Here is a 15,707-nt window from a genome sequence, read left to right on the forward strand (position 1 = left end):
GCCCCACTTCATACTGCTCATTCCTGCTGCCCCTCTGCATATGCTCCACCCAGCATGCATGGATGATACCCACCTCCTCTGCCAGGTCTTCCTCAGATTCCCCACTCAGGGTCTGTAGCACTTTGGACTTGTAGGTTTTCCAGAAGGCCTGGTTCATGGCTGCAGGGGGAAGGGGTCTGGCACCCAAGCACAGGAAGGTGGTGGCTCAGTGGATACCAGTGAGTCTGGCTCCAGGAACTTGGTGAGGCCAAGAGCCTGTCCGAGGGATCCAGTGACTTCATTAAAGATGCACCAGCCTCCCCAGCTGGCACAGTGCCCAGGAGGTGAACCTGATCCAAATGAGTCAGGGGGGTGGGGGATGGAACAGGCTTCTGCCACCTTAGCCCCTTGTCTTGACCCATATTGGCCAAGAATAACGAAGACATCTGTCTCTAGAGAGGCTTTCTTCCTGGGCCGAGGAGTACTTGAGGTTGTTCATCTCTTAGCATGGCTCCAGGAAAATCTTCCATTCATAAAATCCTGAGGTCTGGGACCCACACTAGAGCTCCTGTGACTGTAGTCATACCAGTTGTGTCCTCAGCAGGGCTCCACCTCTTGTCCCTACTCAGCCTCAGTGAACTGGAGGAGGAAGGTCCCCAGTCCCCCAGTGGGCACCTTGGGCTTACATTTCACTCCTTTGTCTGGGTTGGAAACTGATTCCTCTCCCCAGGGATACACGTGCCTGTCTCCTTGTTTCCTGGCAACAGATTCCAAAGAGCTGGAGCCCCTGAATTATTGCTAAGCTCCTCTGGCCCCTTCCAGCTGAGTTGGCTCTGGCCAGCCTGGGAGGCACCAGGATTCTGTGAACGAGGAAAGGCCCTCTAGGCTTCTGCCCACTCTGAGCATGCAAATACCTAGGCCTTTGCTGCCAGCCCACCTCTGGGAGCCCAGGGCTTAGAGAAAGGAGGCAAAGATGGAGAGGTCCTTCTATCAGTACTTGTGAGAGTAACTGAGCCCTCTGGAGTCTGAATGCCTGAGGACTGCAATCTCTGGGGAGGAACACCCTTCACGGATTTGGCTGGGGGCAGAGAGAGGATGGTGATTCAAGGGAATAAGAGGAGCCGGGAGAAGTGAGGGCTTTTTCAGAGACTGGAGATATCTCGGGAAGCCCGGTGGGGCTGGGATTCCAAACTTATTCACTCTCAGTCATTTACTAATTTATTCCTGACACAGACATTTATCAGTGCTTTCCAGAGATACAGCATCCCACCCCCACCGCGGAGTCCAAGGTCTGGGAAACAGGAAGGGACGACAGGGGCAGAGGTTGGCACTGATACTGGTTGGGCCAGGCCAGGGAGAGCAGGGCAGCAAGACGGCCCCGAAACCCCTAAGCGCACGCACCACCCCGCGCTTCCCCAGCTAGGGCCCGTGTGGCCATGCCCTTCAGTGGTCACACTTTTGGGGACCCGTCCTGAGCTCGGTCACTGACGTCGACGGCCGCCTGGCGGCGCTCGAGCCGCTGGCCGAGAGTGACGTCATCAGAGGCGGTCCGGCCGAGCCTGCCTTGCCCCGTTGCGTGGCCTGACGTAGCTGATCGGCCCGGAAGCGCTCACACGTGTGCTCCCTGCCCTGCTCCTGGCCCCTCGGCCGGCCGGGCTGTTTCTGGCCATGGGTCGCTCCCGCCGGACAGGCGCGCACCGAGCGCACTCTCTAGCCCGGCAGATGAAGGCGAAGCGGCGGCGGCCGGACCTGGATGAGATTCACCGCGAGCTGCGGCCTCTGGGACCCGCACGGCCCCAGCCCGACCCAGACGCCGAGCCCGACCCCGACCTGCCAGGGGGCGGCCTGCACCGCTGTCTGGCCTGCGCGTGAGTCCCGGACGAGCCCGGCCTGGGGCGGAGGAGGGTCCGCGGTACCGGCCGGGAGATGTGAAGTTCAAGCCCCAGGCCGTGCGCAGTCTTCTCTCTTGGGACCCGTGGGTTCGCCCGCCTCCCGTTTTTCAGACCCTGATCCTGGCGTCAGGGACAAGCTAGGGCTAGGGAGATAGGTGTACTTGGGAGACTATCACTTCCTCACTCTCCTTCTCACTTCCATCCCTACAGGAAGTACTTCATCGATTCCGCCAATCTGAAGACCCACTTCCGATCCAAAGACCACAAGAAAAGGTATGAAGGAGTAAGGAGAGGATTGATGGATGGGTACTCAGCAGATAGGGCTTTCACCTGGTCAGCTCCCAACTCCTGTTTTTCTTTCTCCCAGGCTGAAGCAGCTGAGCGTCGAGCCCTACAGTCAGGAAGAGGCGGAGAGGGCAGCGGGTATGGGATCCTATGTGCCCCCCAGACGGCTAGCAGTGCCCACAGAAGTGTCCACTGAGGTCCCTGAGATGGACACCTCTACCTGACATGGCCTGAAGATGCAGGGCAGAGGAGTTGCCCATGGACAGTGACGCAAGGACTAGGCTGGGAGGGAGCTGCCAACCCCTTCGGCTCTGGGTTTGGGGAACAGAGGGCCTCTTCTGGGTGCCCTGCCCCCAATAAAGGAACTGGACAAAGAGAGCTTGCCTCCAACTCTAACTTCCAGGTCGCTGGAAGGGCTTCTCTAGTACTTTCTGTGCACCAGGCCTAGGGTGTCTATCTTGGTCTATCTTTGGAGCCCACATCCCTGCCTTCCCTCTGAGGTCCTAGCATCTGAACTCTGGAGCACCCAGATGGAGACCTGATGCAGTGTGGGGTGGCGGGAGTGGGATCAGATTATTCTGTCCTGCTTCCGACAGAGACTGATCCCCAGAAAAGAAGGCTTCTGAGATTGCAGTCCCCTCCCGAGTCACCTACCCCCAGCGTCCAGGTGAGAGTCTCTCTTCTTCATTATGGGGCCCGTGGCACCCGCTGCTGCCCCACCATCTTCCAGACGGCATAGCAGGAGCCACCCAGCCCGAGGACAGCTAGCACCGTAGCCACAACTCCCGCCAGCAGACTGCGGGGCTCTGCCTTCAGCTCACCAGCTACCTGCATCTGGAGGTGCACAGAGGGTGTGCCTCAGGGGTCAGTTGAGACTGCCAGGAAGGTGGGGAGTGGGAAGGGGCTGAGTAGGTATAGCTAGGGGAAGGAGACAAGGACGCTGGTACTGCCCCAGGGAGATTCCACCCCAATCCCTTTCGCCTCACTGCCCATCTGGGCCTGCCTGCTCAGGCGGCAGGGAACGTGACAGCCTGGCTGTTGGGGGTGTCAACCCAGCTATGGTAGGGGGAGGAAGGGGTCCGTCGTGCCAGAAACCATTGATCAGGGGTACTTACCTGTAGCACCCGGAAGTAACCAGGGGTCAGGCGTCGAAATCGCATGGTGGGCGGCACTGGTCTCCCTGGCGGCCTGTAGGGTGGGAGCGGACATGAAGACCAGTGGTCTTTATGATACCAAGAAGCGGAAACTAAGGTAGAGGGGTCTCTGACCTTCTACATACGCAAGACCCAAGCCCTCAGAGGATGCTCACCCGCGCCTGCCTGCCAAGGTCTGGCAGGGGGCGGAGCAACTGGACCTTTAAATCTGGTCCCTTCCCCCACTGCCTACCATCCTGCCAGCCTTAGGAGCAGCTGTCAAAAGAGATCAGCATCAGGCTTGAGCGGCACCTCCCCCACTGTCCAAGGAGGCGGGTCTGGGTAGGCAGAAGAGGCCTTGGCTGGCAGTGCTCAGGAGTCCCAGGCCTGGACCAGGTACTGGGCGGGCCTCCCTCAGCCCCTGGTCCGAGCCCCATCCCTACTTCAGATGATTGGATGCCAGCATTATGGAAGGAAGGGGAGGGTGCCTTTTCCATTTGATTTCTGTGAAATCAACCACCCCTGCCTTGAGGGATGGCACATTTAACCCATTTCTTTCTTTCTTTTTTTTTCAAAGACAGAGTCTCACTGTCACCCAGGCCTGAGTGCAGTGGCATGATCTCAGCTCACTGCAACCTCTGCCACCCAGATTCAAGCGATTCTCCTGCCTCAGCCTCTCGAGTAGCTGAGATTACAGGCACCTGCCACTGCGCCTGGCTAATTTTTGTATTTGTAGTAGAGACGGGGTTTCACCATATTGGTCAGGCTGGTCTTGAACTCCTGACCTCATGATCCACCCACCTCGGCCTTCCAAAGTGCTGGGATTACAGGCGTGAGCCACTGCGCCCAGCCAGTTTAACCCATTTCTTCAAGACAAAGTTTCTTCAGGGACTTCCCTGCCCTCAGCTTGAAACAGTGATAAAAGCATATCTGCATATACCAATTAAGAAAGCTGCCCGTGACACGTTAAAAATAGTAGTCATTGTTCTAAGCACTTAACTTGTATTTCATTTGGTATCCATTATCTCTTAAATGAAAAAGTATGGTTGGGCAGCACTTTGGGAGGCTGAGGCAGGCAGATTGCTTGAGTCCAGGAGTTCGAGACCAGCCTGGGCAAAGGTGAAACCTCATCTCTACCAAAAAAAAAAACCAATAATTTAGCCAGGCATGGTGGTGCATGCCTGTAGTCCCAGCTACTCAGGAGGCTGAGGTAGGAGGATCACTTGAGCCCAGGAGGCGGAGGCTGCAATGAGCTGAGGTCGCACCATTGCACTCCAGCCTGGGTGACAGCCAGACCCTGTCTCCAATAAAAAAAAAGAAAAGAAAAGAAAAAGTACAATTTGCAGAATAGTATGTAGACTATCTGCAGATATAGCAAATAGAAGAATATCCCAAATTTAGCAGTGGCTCCCACTGGGGAACATGATAGAGACACACTGGGCAAAGGGCACATCCTGCTTTCACTTAACCTATTACCTTTGAAATGTATACAGCAAATATGTAGAACTTTATATTCATAAAGCTCTTTAAAATAGGCCGGGCATGGTGGCTTACGCCTGTAATCCCAGGGAGCCAAGCGTGGGAGGCCGAGGTAGGTGGATTACTTGAGGTCAGGAGTTTGAGACCAGCCTGGCCAACGTGGCAAAACCCTGTCTCTACTAAAAATACAAAAATTAGCTGGGTGTGGTGGCACACACCTGTAATCCAAGCTACTCGGGAGATTGAGGTATGAGAATCACTTGAACCTGGGAGGGAGAGGTTGCAGTGAGCCAAGACTGCACCACTGTGCTCCAGCCTGGGCAGCAGAGCAAGACTCTCTCAAAAAACAAAACAAAACCCTTTAAAATAGAAGCTGCCGGCCAGGCGTGGTAGTTTATGCCTGTAATCCCAGCACTTTGAGAGGCCGAGGCAAGTGGATCACTTGAGGTCAGGAGTTTGAGACCAGTCTGGCCAACATGGTGAAACCCCATCTCTACTAAAAATACAAAATTAGCCGGGTGTGGGGGCGCACGCCTGTAATCCCAGCTACTTGGGAGGCTGAGGCAGGAGAATAGCTTGAACCTGGGAGGTGGAGGTTGCGCTGAGCCAAGATCACGCCATTGCACTCCAGTCAGGGCAACAAGAGCAAAACTCCATCTCAGAAGAATAAATAAAAATAAATAGACGTTGCCACTTATTGCGTCCCTAACTGCCTAGCCCCGGCAGATGCTGGAAGCATAGAATAAAGGCGCCGTGGTTCAGGGAGGAAAGGGGCTGGTTCTCACCTCTGGTGGCAGCTCAGGAAAGATATTTGATGAAATCAAGATCTGTCTACCGAACACTGTGATAAAGGCTCTATTAGAATTTACTGGACTTCGTTAGAGTGCCATAGGGAGGCTGCTGCATGAAGAGGCAAAAATGTTAAAGGAGGATGCAGCACGGAGTGTTCAAGGGACACAGATCCGAGGCAAAACACAGGCAGGAGACAGGCATTTTGCAAATTTGAAGCCAACTGGCTCATCAAATGAAAGAGGCTGTGAATACCAAGTGTGAACGTGGGATGGCATCACCAGAGCTGGCCAAGTTCAGAGAAGCTGAAAATCTCAATTTGTATGTGACATTATTAAATAATGACAACACACATACACTACATGGGCCAACCATGGGCAAAATTCAGACTTTGGGTCTCTAGGTTACAGGTAAGGTCGTGACAGGATTTGACGACTGGGGGTGCTGGAGAAATTCTGAAGTAGGTGACAACAGTTGGCTCCTCCCCACAGAATTAAAGCAATAATAACTCATATCTACCCCATGATACAGATTTCAAAGTACTTAATGTCATCACAGTGCTAAGGCCTAGGTATCTACCCCGTCTGGAGAGGAAGAAACAAATTCAGAGAGCTGTAGAAGTTGGGCTGAGTCACATAGCAGTTGAGTGTGGAACTGATTTTATCTGATTTTTTTTTTTTTTTGAGACAGTTTTGCTCTTGTTGCCCAGGTTGGAGGGCAATGGCACAATCTCGACTCACTGCAACCTCTGCCTGCGGGTTCAAGCAATTCTCCTGACAGCCTTCCAAGTTGCTGGGATTATAGGTACCCGCCACCGCGCCTGGCTAATTTTTTGGATTTTTAGTAGAGACAGGGTTTCGCCATGTTGGCCAGGCTGGTCTCGAACTCCTGACCTCAGATGATCCACCCGCCTTGGTCTCCCAAAGTGCTGGGATTACAGGCGTGAGCTACCGTGTCCAGCCTTTTTTTTTTCTCCTTTTGAGATGGAGTTTCACTTTTGTTGCCCAGGCTGGAGTGCAATGACGCGATCTCGGCTCACCGCTACCTCTACCTCCCGGGTTCAAGCGATTCTCCTGCCTCAGCTCCCAAGTACCTGGGATTACAGGCATTCACCACCACGCCTGGCTAATTTTGTATTTTTAGTAGAGATGGGGTTTTTCCATGTTGGTCAGGCTGAGTCTCGAGCTCCTGACCTCAGGTGATCCACCCGCATCAGTCTCCCGAAGTGCTGGGATTACAGGCCTGAGCCACCACGCCCGGCTGATTTTATCTGATTCTAAAGTCCTGGTAGTCCCCTGACCTGAGATGATGATGATGAAAATGAACATTTACTATGTGTCAGATATTTTTCTAAGATGAAAGCTCTTACTCTGGGGTCCAGAATTCAGGGGATCCATAAACTTGGATGGGAAAATTATATTTTATTTTGCTAACCTCTAACCAAACATTATGATTGCCTTCTATATGGATTGAATTAGTAGTATCTTTGGCTTAGTCACCAATAGAAATCACAGACATTTTGGCCGGGTGTGGTGGCTCATGCCTGTAATCCCAGCACTTTGGGAGGCCGAGGCAGGTGGATCACGAGGTCAGGAGATCGAGACCATCCTGGCCAACACGGTGAAACCCCGTGTCTACTAAAAATACAAAAAACTTAGCCAGGCATGGTGGCAGGCGCCTGTAGTCCCAGCTACTCGGGAGGCTGAGGCAGGAGAATGGCGTGAACCCGGGAGGCAGAGCTTGCAGTGAGCCGAGACTGCGCCACTGCACTCCAGCCTGGGCAACACAGCGAGACTCCTTCTCACCAAAAAAAAGAAATCACAGACATTTTCATGTCAAATTGTAGTTATTGCAAGTATCTCAAAATATTTATGCTCGAATGATTTCAAAATCACAGTGGTTGTTAAACCACCACTAAATTGTTCATGAGCACCTTCTGTTTCAGATGCTCCTGTGATGTAGCCGCCATTAACTGGGCACCTCCAGGCCTAGCAGTGGTTCAGTGACCAAAGGGTGAATCTGCCTGTTCTCAGTAGAGCTTCTCTACTCTTCTGCATTCCCTGTCTTTAGTTGTTTGCTGATCAATATGTAAGAGGAGGGGAGTCAAAGACCACTACACAGTTTAATGTTCTTATTCAAGCTGGTCGACAACACACTGAGGTCATTAAAAAAGGAAAATTTAACTTTTGGCCAGTCTTGTTAATGTTAGTAAACCTATAATATCATAAATTTCTGGTTTTATTTTTTTGAGATGGGGTCCTGCTATGTTGCCCAGGTGGCTTTGAACTCTGGGCTTGAGTGATACTCCCCCCGCTCAACCTCTCAACCTCTCGAGTAGCTAGGACTACAGTTGTGTGCCAGCGCTCCCCAGCTCCAAATTTGTTTTTTGTTTTTTGTGGGTTTTTTTTTTTTGAGATGGAGTCTCGCTCTGTCACCAGGCTGGGGTGCAGTGGCATGATCTCAGCTTACTGCAACCTCCGCCTCCTGGGTTCAAGCGACTCTCCTGCCTCAGCCTCCTGAGTAGCTGTGACTACAGGCATGCACCACCACACCCAGCTAATTTTTGTATTTTTAGTAGAGATGGGGTTTCACCATGTTGGGCAGGCCGGTTTCCATCTCTTGACCTCGTGATCCACCCGCCTTGGCCTCCCAAAGTGCTAGGATTACAGGCGCGAGCCACCACGCCTGGCTAAATTTGTTTTTAAATATAGTTTTGATAATTGTTCTCATTGTAATCCTAAGCATTTTGTTTTGTGCATTTGTTTATTCATTTATTTATAATATAGAGTTTTGCTCTGTGGTCCAGGCTGGAGTGCAGTGGCACGATCTTGGCTCACTGGAACCTCCACCTCCTGGGTTCAAGCGATTCTCCTGCCTCAGCCTCCTGAGGAGCTGGGATTGTAGGCACCCACTATGCCCAACTAATTTTTTGTATTTTTAGTAGAGATGGGGTTTCACCATGTTGGCCAGGCTGGTCTTGAACTCCTGACCTCAATTGATCCGTCCACCTTGGCTTCCCAAAGTGCTGGGATTATAGGCATGAGCCACCATGCCTGGCCTGTTTTATGCCTTTATAAGCAGCTATTCTGAGAAAGCGTTCACAGGCCTCACCAGATGCTAGAGTCCATACTGCAAAATCAAAGGGAGGCTAAACACCCCAGTTCTAAAATGTTTTCAAGCTATTCAGATACTGTGCACACCTGCCCTTTGAAGTAAGGTCTATTATATCTCCTTTACAGACCCAGAAACTGAGGCGCAGAAGTTAGGGTCAGCCCCAGGTCACACAGCTAGCAAGAGCTGGCCTGGCACCCAGGGACCTGGCCCCCTAGCCTCTGTGCTTTGCTACTGAGCTTAGCACTCCTCTTGTGGCTTTTTCTTGAGGAGCCCAAGGGTCAGCGTCCCACCCAGCGATATGAGGCCAGTGGCACTGCCCCCTAGCTAGGGTGAGATGCCAGAGCCCTAGGATGCCTGAAGGGCTGGGCAGGAGGCGGATGGGCGTGGGCCAATGGCTGCCGCAGCGCCTCACCTGGCCGTCTGTGTGAGCCCAGGTATGCAGTAGGCTCCGCCCAGGACCCAGCCTGGCCACTCCTCAGGCCTGGGCTCTGGGAGCGGAAATTCCGGCGCCAGCGGGGCAATACAGGAGCTGATGCGAGCCGGCAGCGCTGGGCCATGGAACCGGTAGAGACCTGGACCCCCGGAAAGGTGGCAACTTGGCTGAGAGGTGGGTGGGGCCGGGGTAGAGTTGGGCTTGAAGGGGACTAGGTGTGGGTCCCACCGGAAGACGGAGGAGGGGAAAAGGAAAAAGAACCTGTGGACTGGGTGCGGTGGCTCACACCTGTAATCCCAGCACTTTGGGAGGCCAAGGTGGGTGGGTCACGTGAGGTCAGGAGTTCAAGACCAGCCTGATCAACATGGTGAAACCCCATCTCTACTAAAAATACAAAATTATCTGGGGGTGGTGGCAGGTGCCCGTGTAATCCCAACTACTTGGGAGTCTGAGGCAGGAGAATCACTTGAACCCAGGAGGTGGAGGTTACAGTGAGCCGAGATTGCACCACTGCACTCCCGCCTGGGTGACAGAGTGAGATTCATCTCAAAAAAAAAAAAAAAAAAAAAAAAAAAACCTGCGGGCTCTATCAGTCGGTCAGTCAGTCAACAAGTATTTACAGAGTATCTACCATGTTCCAGGTACTGTGCTGGGCAGAGACAGATGAGATGACCCTGGGGGGCCCAAGTACCCAGAAGGGGGCCCCTCATTGTGGCAGCAACCAAAGAGACCTCTAGGGTGGTAATGGGGAGGCAGTGTCATGAAAACAGGAGGGAGGCCTGGCAGGCCCACGCCTACTGTATCTTCTTCATCTTCCCTGGCCCCAGGGCCAGTGGGCTGTTGTTAAATCCATTTCTTAGAGTCAGAAACTGACGCACAGAGCCAGGAAGTGATTTGCTCAGTCTCTGTTGTCATTCTGCCCCCTCCACACCCTGAGCTCCTAGTGACAGAAGCAGAAGGCCTAGGCCAGATTGAAGAGGTTGACACAGCCCCACCCTGGGGCTCCTATCCAAGGGGCAAGGTGCTGTCCAGGCTCAGCGAGCCCAGACAGATGGGAAGCAACACATCCCACAGGCAGACTCAGAGAAGGGCCTCCTGACACGCAGTGCAGTGCAGCCAGGAGCAGGCAGTCAGGACACCCCTCACAGAGCGGGGAGCTGGAGCGCACTAGACCGGCTCAGGAGGACCAGCTCAGGTAAGGGCAGGAATTCAGGGCTGGGTTCAGACTCCCAGACTGGATTCCAGGCCCACCCCCACCACTTGCCAGCTCTGTGACCGTAGGTCTCAGTTTTTCTGTCCATCAAATGGGAAAGGCAACTCTGACCTCATGAAGTGGATAAAGTGAGACAATCATGACACAGCTCATTTGTAGCTCAATTCCTGGGTCTATTGCGAGGGCAGCAGCCGAATACAGTCACCATGCAGGAAGGAGGTGGCTCAGGGACCCATAGCCAGGGAGTGACAGGTTCATGAACTCCCAGTCCGGTGCTCTGAATGTGACACAGGGAACACACACACACACACCCCAGTGAAGGAGCCTGGCTCAGGAGGGGAAGAATTCTTTTGAAGAGTGAGCAAGCTACTTAACCTCTATGTCAATTTTCCCATCTGTAAACAGGATAATGATAGTCTTTACCTCCTAGAAATGTAGTGAGAATCAAATGTGTTAATATATGTAAAGCTCTTATAGCTTTGCATAGCACATAGTAAACCCTCGATAACTTTTCTTATTTTTGAGTGTCTACCTTGTCCAGGCACAGGCTGGGGGTTAGAGACAAATGGTTATCTAAGGCTTGATCTTTGAAGAGCCTGTAATAAAATGGGAAAGACTGATGGCCAAGTTTAGGGGTTTGTGGAGGCTTGGGGGCAGTGGGAACAAGAGGAGAGCCCCCCACCCCACTCAGCCTGGGAAGTTATGGAAGTCTTCCTGGAGGAAGTTAGTTGAAAAAGGAAGTGAAGGAGCTAGAACAGCAACACCAGCAGGAGGAATAACACTGCAAGGACCCTGAGGTAAAAGGGTGTTCCAGGAGCTGCAAGGAATTAGCTCTGTGCATCTGAACTGTTGAGTCTGGGGGGCTCTTCAGGATATGATGCTGGAAAGGGAGGTGGTAGCCTAATCATACAGGGCCTGTAGATCATGGTAAAGTCTGGCAATAATAATATGATGGCTATTATTGACTTGTCTCCCACGAACCAGACAATGGGCAAGGCCTTGACATATGTCGTGTCATTTAAAACACACATGATTAGAAGGTAGGTACTTTTATTATTCCCATGTTACAGGTGAGAAAACTGAGGCACAGAGCAGTGCTATTACTTGCTCAAGTGTTCACAGTGTCTCAGTGACTCCATGGCCTCTTGTTCTTATCCCCTGTATCGTTAGTTCTCAAACTTAAGGGAGCATCACAATCACCTGCAGGATTCATTAAAATACAAACAGCTGGATGGGCATCATGGTGAAAGCCTGTAATTCCAGCACTTTGAGAGACTGAGGCAGTCAAATTGCTTGAGCCCAGGAGTTCGAGACTTGCCTGGGCAACATGGCGAAACCCCGTCTCTGCAAAAAATACAAAAATTAGTTGGGTGTGGTGGTGTGTGCCTGTAGTCCCAGCTACTCGGGAGGCTGAGATGGGAGGATGGATTGAACCTAGGAGGTCAAGGCTGCAGTGAGCCATGATTGTGTCTCAAGCCCCTGTCTCAAAAAAAAAAAAAAAAGAAAGAAAAAAAGAAAGAAAAGAAAACTGCTGGGCCCCAGCCTCAGAATTTCTGATTCAGCAGATGTGGTGTGAGGCCTGATAATTTGCATTTCTAACAAGTTGTCCAGTGAGGCTGTTGCTGCTGGTCTGGGGGCCACTTTTGAGAGCCCTATACTTTCCTGCTCCTCAACTCAGCGGCCTCATCTGTGAAATGGGCAGAACAGCCTGGGTGTCAGGGTTATCATTAGGGCTAGACTAGAGGGAAAAGGGCTTTGCAGGCGTGAAGAACCAGCCCAAAAGGTCCTGACACCTCTGCTTCCCCCGAGCTGACCCCTGCTCTCCCTCCAGGTCTTGACGACTCCCTGCAGGACTATCCCTTTGAGGACTGGCAGCTGCCTGGCAAGAACCTGCTCCAGCTCTGCCCCCGAAGCCTCGAGGCTCTGGCTGTGCGGTGTCTGGGACACCAGGAGCTCATCCTGGGTGGGGTGGAACAGCTCCAGGCCCTGGTGAGTGAATGCTGGTAACACTGGCTGCAGCTTCCACCAACCTGGGGGGTCCCGATGGGGGCTGGCTGCTGCCAGGGAGGTGACTTGCCCTCTCTCTGGCACAGAGCTCCAGGCTACCAACAGAGAACCTGAAGAGCCTGACAGAGGGCCTGCTGGGGGCAACCCATGACTTCCAGAGCATAGTCCAAGGCCGCCTGGGGGACTGTGCCAAGACCCCTATTGATGTCCTCTGTGCAACTGTGGAGCTGGTGCATGAAGCCAACGCCCTCCTCTTCTGGCTCAGCAGGTACCCAGGTTGGGGTGACGAGTGAGGGACTCTTGTCATCTTTGGCCTCCTCCAGGGTGTGGGAGAGAAAAACAGAGCTTGGCTCTTGTTCAGATATAGTGAGCCAGGTGTGGTGGCTTACGTCTGTAATCCCAGCACTTTGGGAGACCGAAGCGGGCAGATCACTTGAGGTCAGGAGTTCGAGACCAGCCTAGCCAACATGGTGAAACCCCGTCTTTACCAAAAATATTAAAAATTAGCCAGGTGTGGTGGTGCGCACCTGTAATCCCAGCTACTTGGGAGGCTGAGGCAGGAGAATCACTTGAACCTGGGAGGTGCAGGTTCCAGTGAGCCAAGATGATGCCACTGTACTCCAGCCTGGGCAACAGAGTGAGACTCTGTCTCAGAAAAAAAAAAAGATACAGCAGAGCAGGGCAAAGGGATTAGTCCACCCGTGCAGGGGCACTGGGATGCCTGGGTTCCCACCCCATCCTCCAGCTTGTGATAATCCGTCTCATCAACAACCACTGAATGGAGAGCCTCCCCAACCCTGTTCACTGATTGCTGCTTGTCCTCAGACGCTACTTCAAATGTCACCTCCTTGAGGAAGCTTTCCCTGTTGTACACTCTCAAAGCTATACTATTAATAAATAATAAATAATAACATGATTATAAACTCATTATCCAATGTTTCATGATACTCATTACAACTGAAGTTAAATTGATATTGATGTATGATGTCTTTAATGTCTGTTTCCCCAGTGCCTAGAACAGGGGTTGGCATGTGGTAGGCATGTGACAAATAAGTCCTCTGCTAATCTCTTTAGATGTCTCAATCATCTCCTTTACTCTAAACCAAAACCCATCAGAGCAGGTATTATCCCCAAGTCTCTGAGGTGAGTAATTGGTGAGTAATTGGCTCTGAGTGGTTAAGCATAGTCCCTTAACCACTGTGCCATTCTTCCCCTGCCAGGTACCTCTTCTCCCACTTAAATGACTTCTCGGCATGCCAGGAGATCCGGGACTTGTTGGAGGAGCTGAGCCAGGTCTTGCATGAGGTAGGAGAACCAAGGGCCAGGCTTGGCCCATGCCCTAGAGACCAAACTGGGCTAGAGCTTTTTATAACCTGTGAATCAGCCCAGGATCGGGTATGAGGCTTGAGACGAGCGAGAAAGGAGGAGAGGAGGTCCTGCAACTGGGTATGGGACGATGGGGCATTTTAGGGTCTCCTAGCTGATAGGGGAATTTTGACACTCAGGACAGGGTGGGAGGGCAGGGCACGTGTGGTGACTTCTGGGGGCCTGGTATCAGGGAAACGAGCCCTCTGGTTAAAACACTGAGGCTCTGTGGTTCTGGGCAGGGAGCCAGTATAGGGAAGGCAGGGAGGGACTGCAGGGAATCCCACCCTGTCCCCAGGAGAAGGCAGTGCCCCTATGGCCCTTGCTCAGGGGAGGCCCCCACTCTCTCATTCTGCTTCCAGGATGGTCCAGCAGCTGAGAAGGAGGGCACAGTCCTGAGGATCGTGAGTCTGTGGGGTGGGAAGGGAGTGGGGATGGGGACGATCGGGCTCAGGCTAGACAGCCCACTCCCCTCCCCCAGTGCAGCCACGTGGCTGGGATCTGCCACAACATCCTGGTCTGCTGCCCCAAGGAGCTGCTGGAGCAGAGGGCCGTGCTCGAGCAGGTGCAGCTGGACAGTCCATTGGTGAGTCCTGCCCTCCCACCTCTCACTTCTGACCCCTTGGCAGCCTTGTCTGGGCCCTGAAATTGGGTCCAGGATCCTGCAGAATCCCGTGCTGCCCTGGCGGGAAAGCCTTTTTTGTACAGATACTAAAATGGAGGCCCAGAGGATTGGCCAGGGTCTCCCATTGCTCCGCACCTCCCCAGTCCCCACACCACGTGGGTGTGGCCGCAGGTAGGGTGTTCCAGCCTTAGGATGGAGACAGGGCAGGGGCTCGGGGGTAGTTAGAAGAAAGGGAGAGGACGTGACCTTTCTTTTTATTTTATTTTATTTTTTTTGAGACAGAGTCTCGCTCTATTGCCGGGGCTGGAGTGCAGTGGCTGGATCTCAGCTCACTACAAGCTCCGCCTCCCGGGTTTACGCCATTCTCCTGCCTCAGCCACCCGAGTAGCTGGGACTACAGGCGCCCACCACTGCGCCCGGCTAGTTTTTTGTATTTTTAGTAGAGACGGGGTTTCACCGTGTTAGCCAGGATGCTCTCGATCTCCTGACCTCGTGATCCGCCCATCTCGGCCTCCCAAAGTGCTGGGATTACAGGCTTGAGCCACCGTGCCCGGCCCAATTTTTCTTGACTTATGTAGTAAGAGGCAGATTATAAATATTAGAATAACTTTGATAGTTTTAAAACATAACTGCAAATTCTGTGACATTCTTCCCATTGAGAGCTGTGGTCTCCATTTGTCCCCCTTGAACCTTGACAAGCTTGTGAAATCTTAGGCCAGTAGGGTATGGTAGAAGGAATGCTAAGTGATTTCCAAGGCGGGGTCATAATTTCTGCCCCATTTGCTGGAAAATTCTTCTTGGAGACTTGAGCCTGAATCTGTCATGCTGGAAAGACCTGGGGTAGGCACTCCAGTTACCAGTCCCAACTGAGTCCAGGCTTCCGGTCATCCATCCATCCCTAATGATAAGGACAAGAGGCAGGGAAATTCTGGGCAGAAGAGGATGGGTCCCCAGCGAGGGCCCTACCCTCAAGCCTGGAACCACGGCCCAAAGTGAGAACATGCATCCCTGTTTTCCCACCCAAATGTTGACATTTCCAAAGCCACCTATGGCCCACCCCACCCCTCATCACGTGCCCATAAAAGTCCTAGGCTCTGACAGCAGAGAGAGAAGAGGAAAAGCAGCTGAACATCAGAGACTATGGTTGAATGTTGGAGAGAAACACTTGACTTCAGAGGGACAGGGTAGCTGACAGGGTAGCTTCAGAGAGGAGTCCAGCTGGGACAACGGGACTGCAGGGGACGATTACCTTCCTGCTCCATCCCCTTTTTATCTCCCCTTCCCACTGAGAGCCACTTTCATCAACAATAAAATCCCCCACCTTCACCATCTTCAACTCATTTATGTGACCTAATTCCTCCTGAATGCCAGACAAGCACTTGGTTGCCAAGAG

The 15,707-nt window shown here is 52.6% G+C and overlaps 2 protein-coding genes across 2 annotated transcripts in view; both read left to right on the plus strand.

Moving 5' to 3' along the window:
- The first annotated feature begins 1,526 nt into the window (after positions 1–1,526).
- Positions 1,527–2,534, plus strand: ZNF593 (zinc finger protein 593). Its single transcript, XM_017856184.1, has 3 exons — positions 1,527–1,847; positions 2,082–2,144; positions 2,239–2,534. Exons 1-3 carry the CDS (start codon positions 1,648–1,650, stop codon positions 2,378–2,380), a joined length of 405 nt encoding a protein of 134 aa, XP_017711673.1. The 5' UTR covers positions 1,527–1,647; the 3' UTR covers positions 2,381–2,534.
- Positions 2,535–8,623: 6,089 nt separating this feature from the next.
- The window catches only part of CNKSR1 (connector enhancer of kinase suppressor of Ras 1), a 13,060-nt gene continuing 5,976 nt past the window's right edge, over positions 8,624–15,707 (plus strand). Inside the window, exons 1-6 of the mRNA XM_017856139.1 lie at positions 8,624–9,278; positions 12,149–12,306; positions 12,411–12,592; positions 13,545–13,629; positions 14,052–14,093; positions 14,171–14,333. Of these exons, the coding sequence (XP_017711628.1) occupies positions 9,227–9,278; positions 12,149–12,306; positions 12,411–12,592; positions 13,545–13,629; positions 14,052–14,093; positions 14,171–14,333 (682 nt within the window). The 5' untranslated portion in view covers positions 8,624–9,226. The remainder of the gene's footprint in view (positions 9,279–12,148; positions 12,307–12,410; positions 12,593–13,544; positions 13,630–14,051; positions 14,094–14,170; positions 14,334–15,707) is intronic.

This window comes from Rhinopithecus bieti, unplaced genomic scaffold (assembly GCF_001698545.2).
Source record: "Rhinopithecus bieti isolate Rb0 unplaced genomic scaffold, ASM169854v2 scaffold_41644, whole genome shotgun sequence".
Classification (NCBI taxonomy): Eukaryota; Metazoa; Chordata; class Mammalia; order Primates; family Cercopithecidae; genus Rhinopithecus; species Rhinopithecus bieti.

Bases quoted from the DNA above. Each gene is read 5' to 3' on its own strand.
- ZNF593 (XM_017856184.1), top strand. From the start codon at position 1,648: ATGGGTCGCTCCCGCCGGACAGGCGCGCACCGAGCGCACTCTCTAGCC. The intron at 1,848-2,081 runs GTGAGTCCCGGA...CCATCCCTACAG, and splicing joins CACCGCTGTCTGGCCTGCGC to GAAGTACTTCATCGATTCCG. The intron at 2,145-2,238 runs GTATGAAGGAGT...TCTTTCTCCCAG, and splicing joins TCCAAAGACCACAAGAAAAG to GCTGAAGCAGCTGAGCGTCG.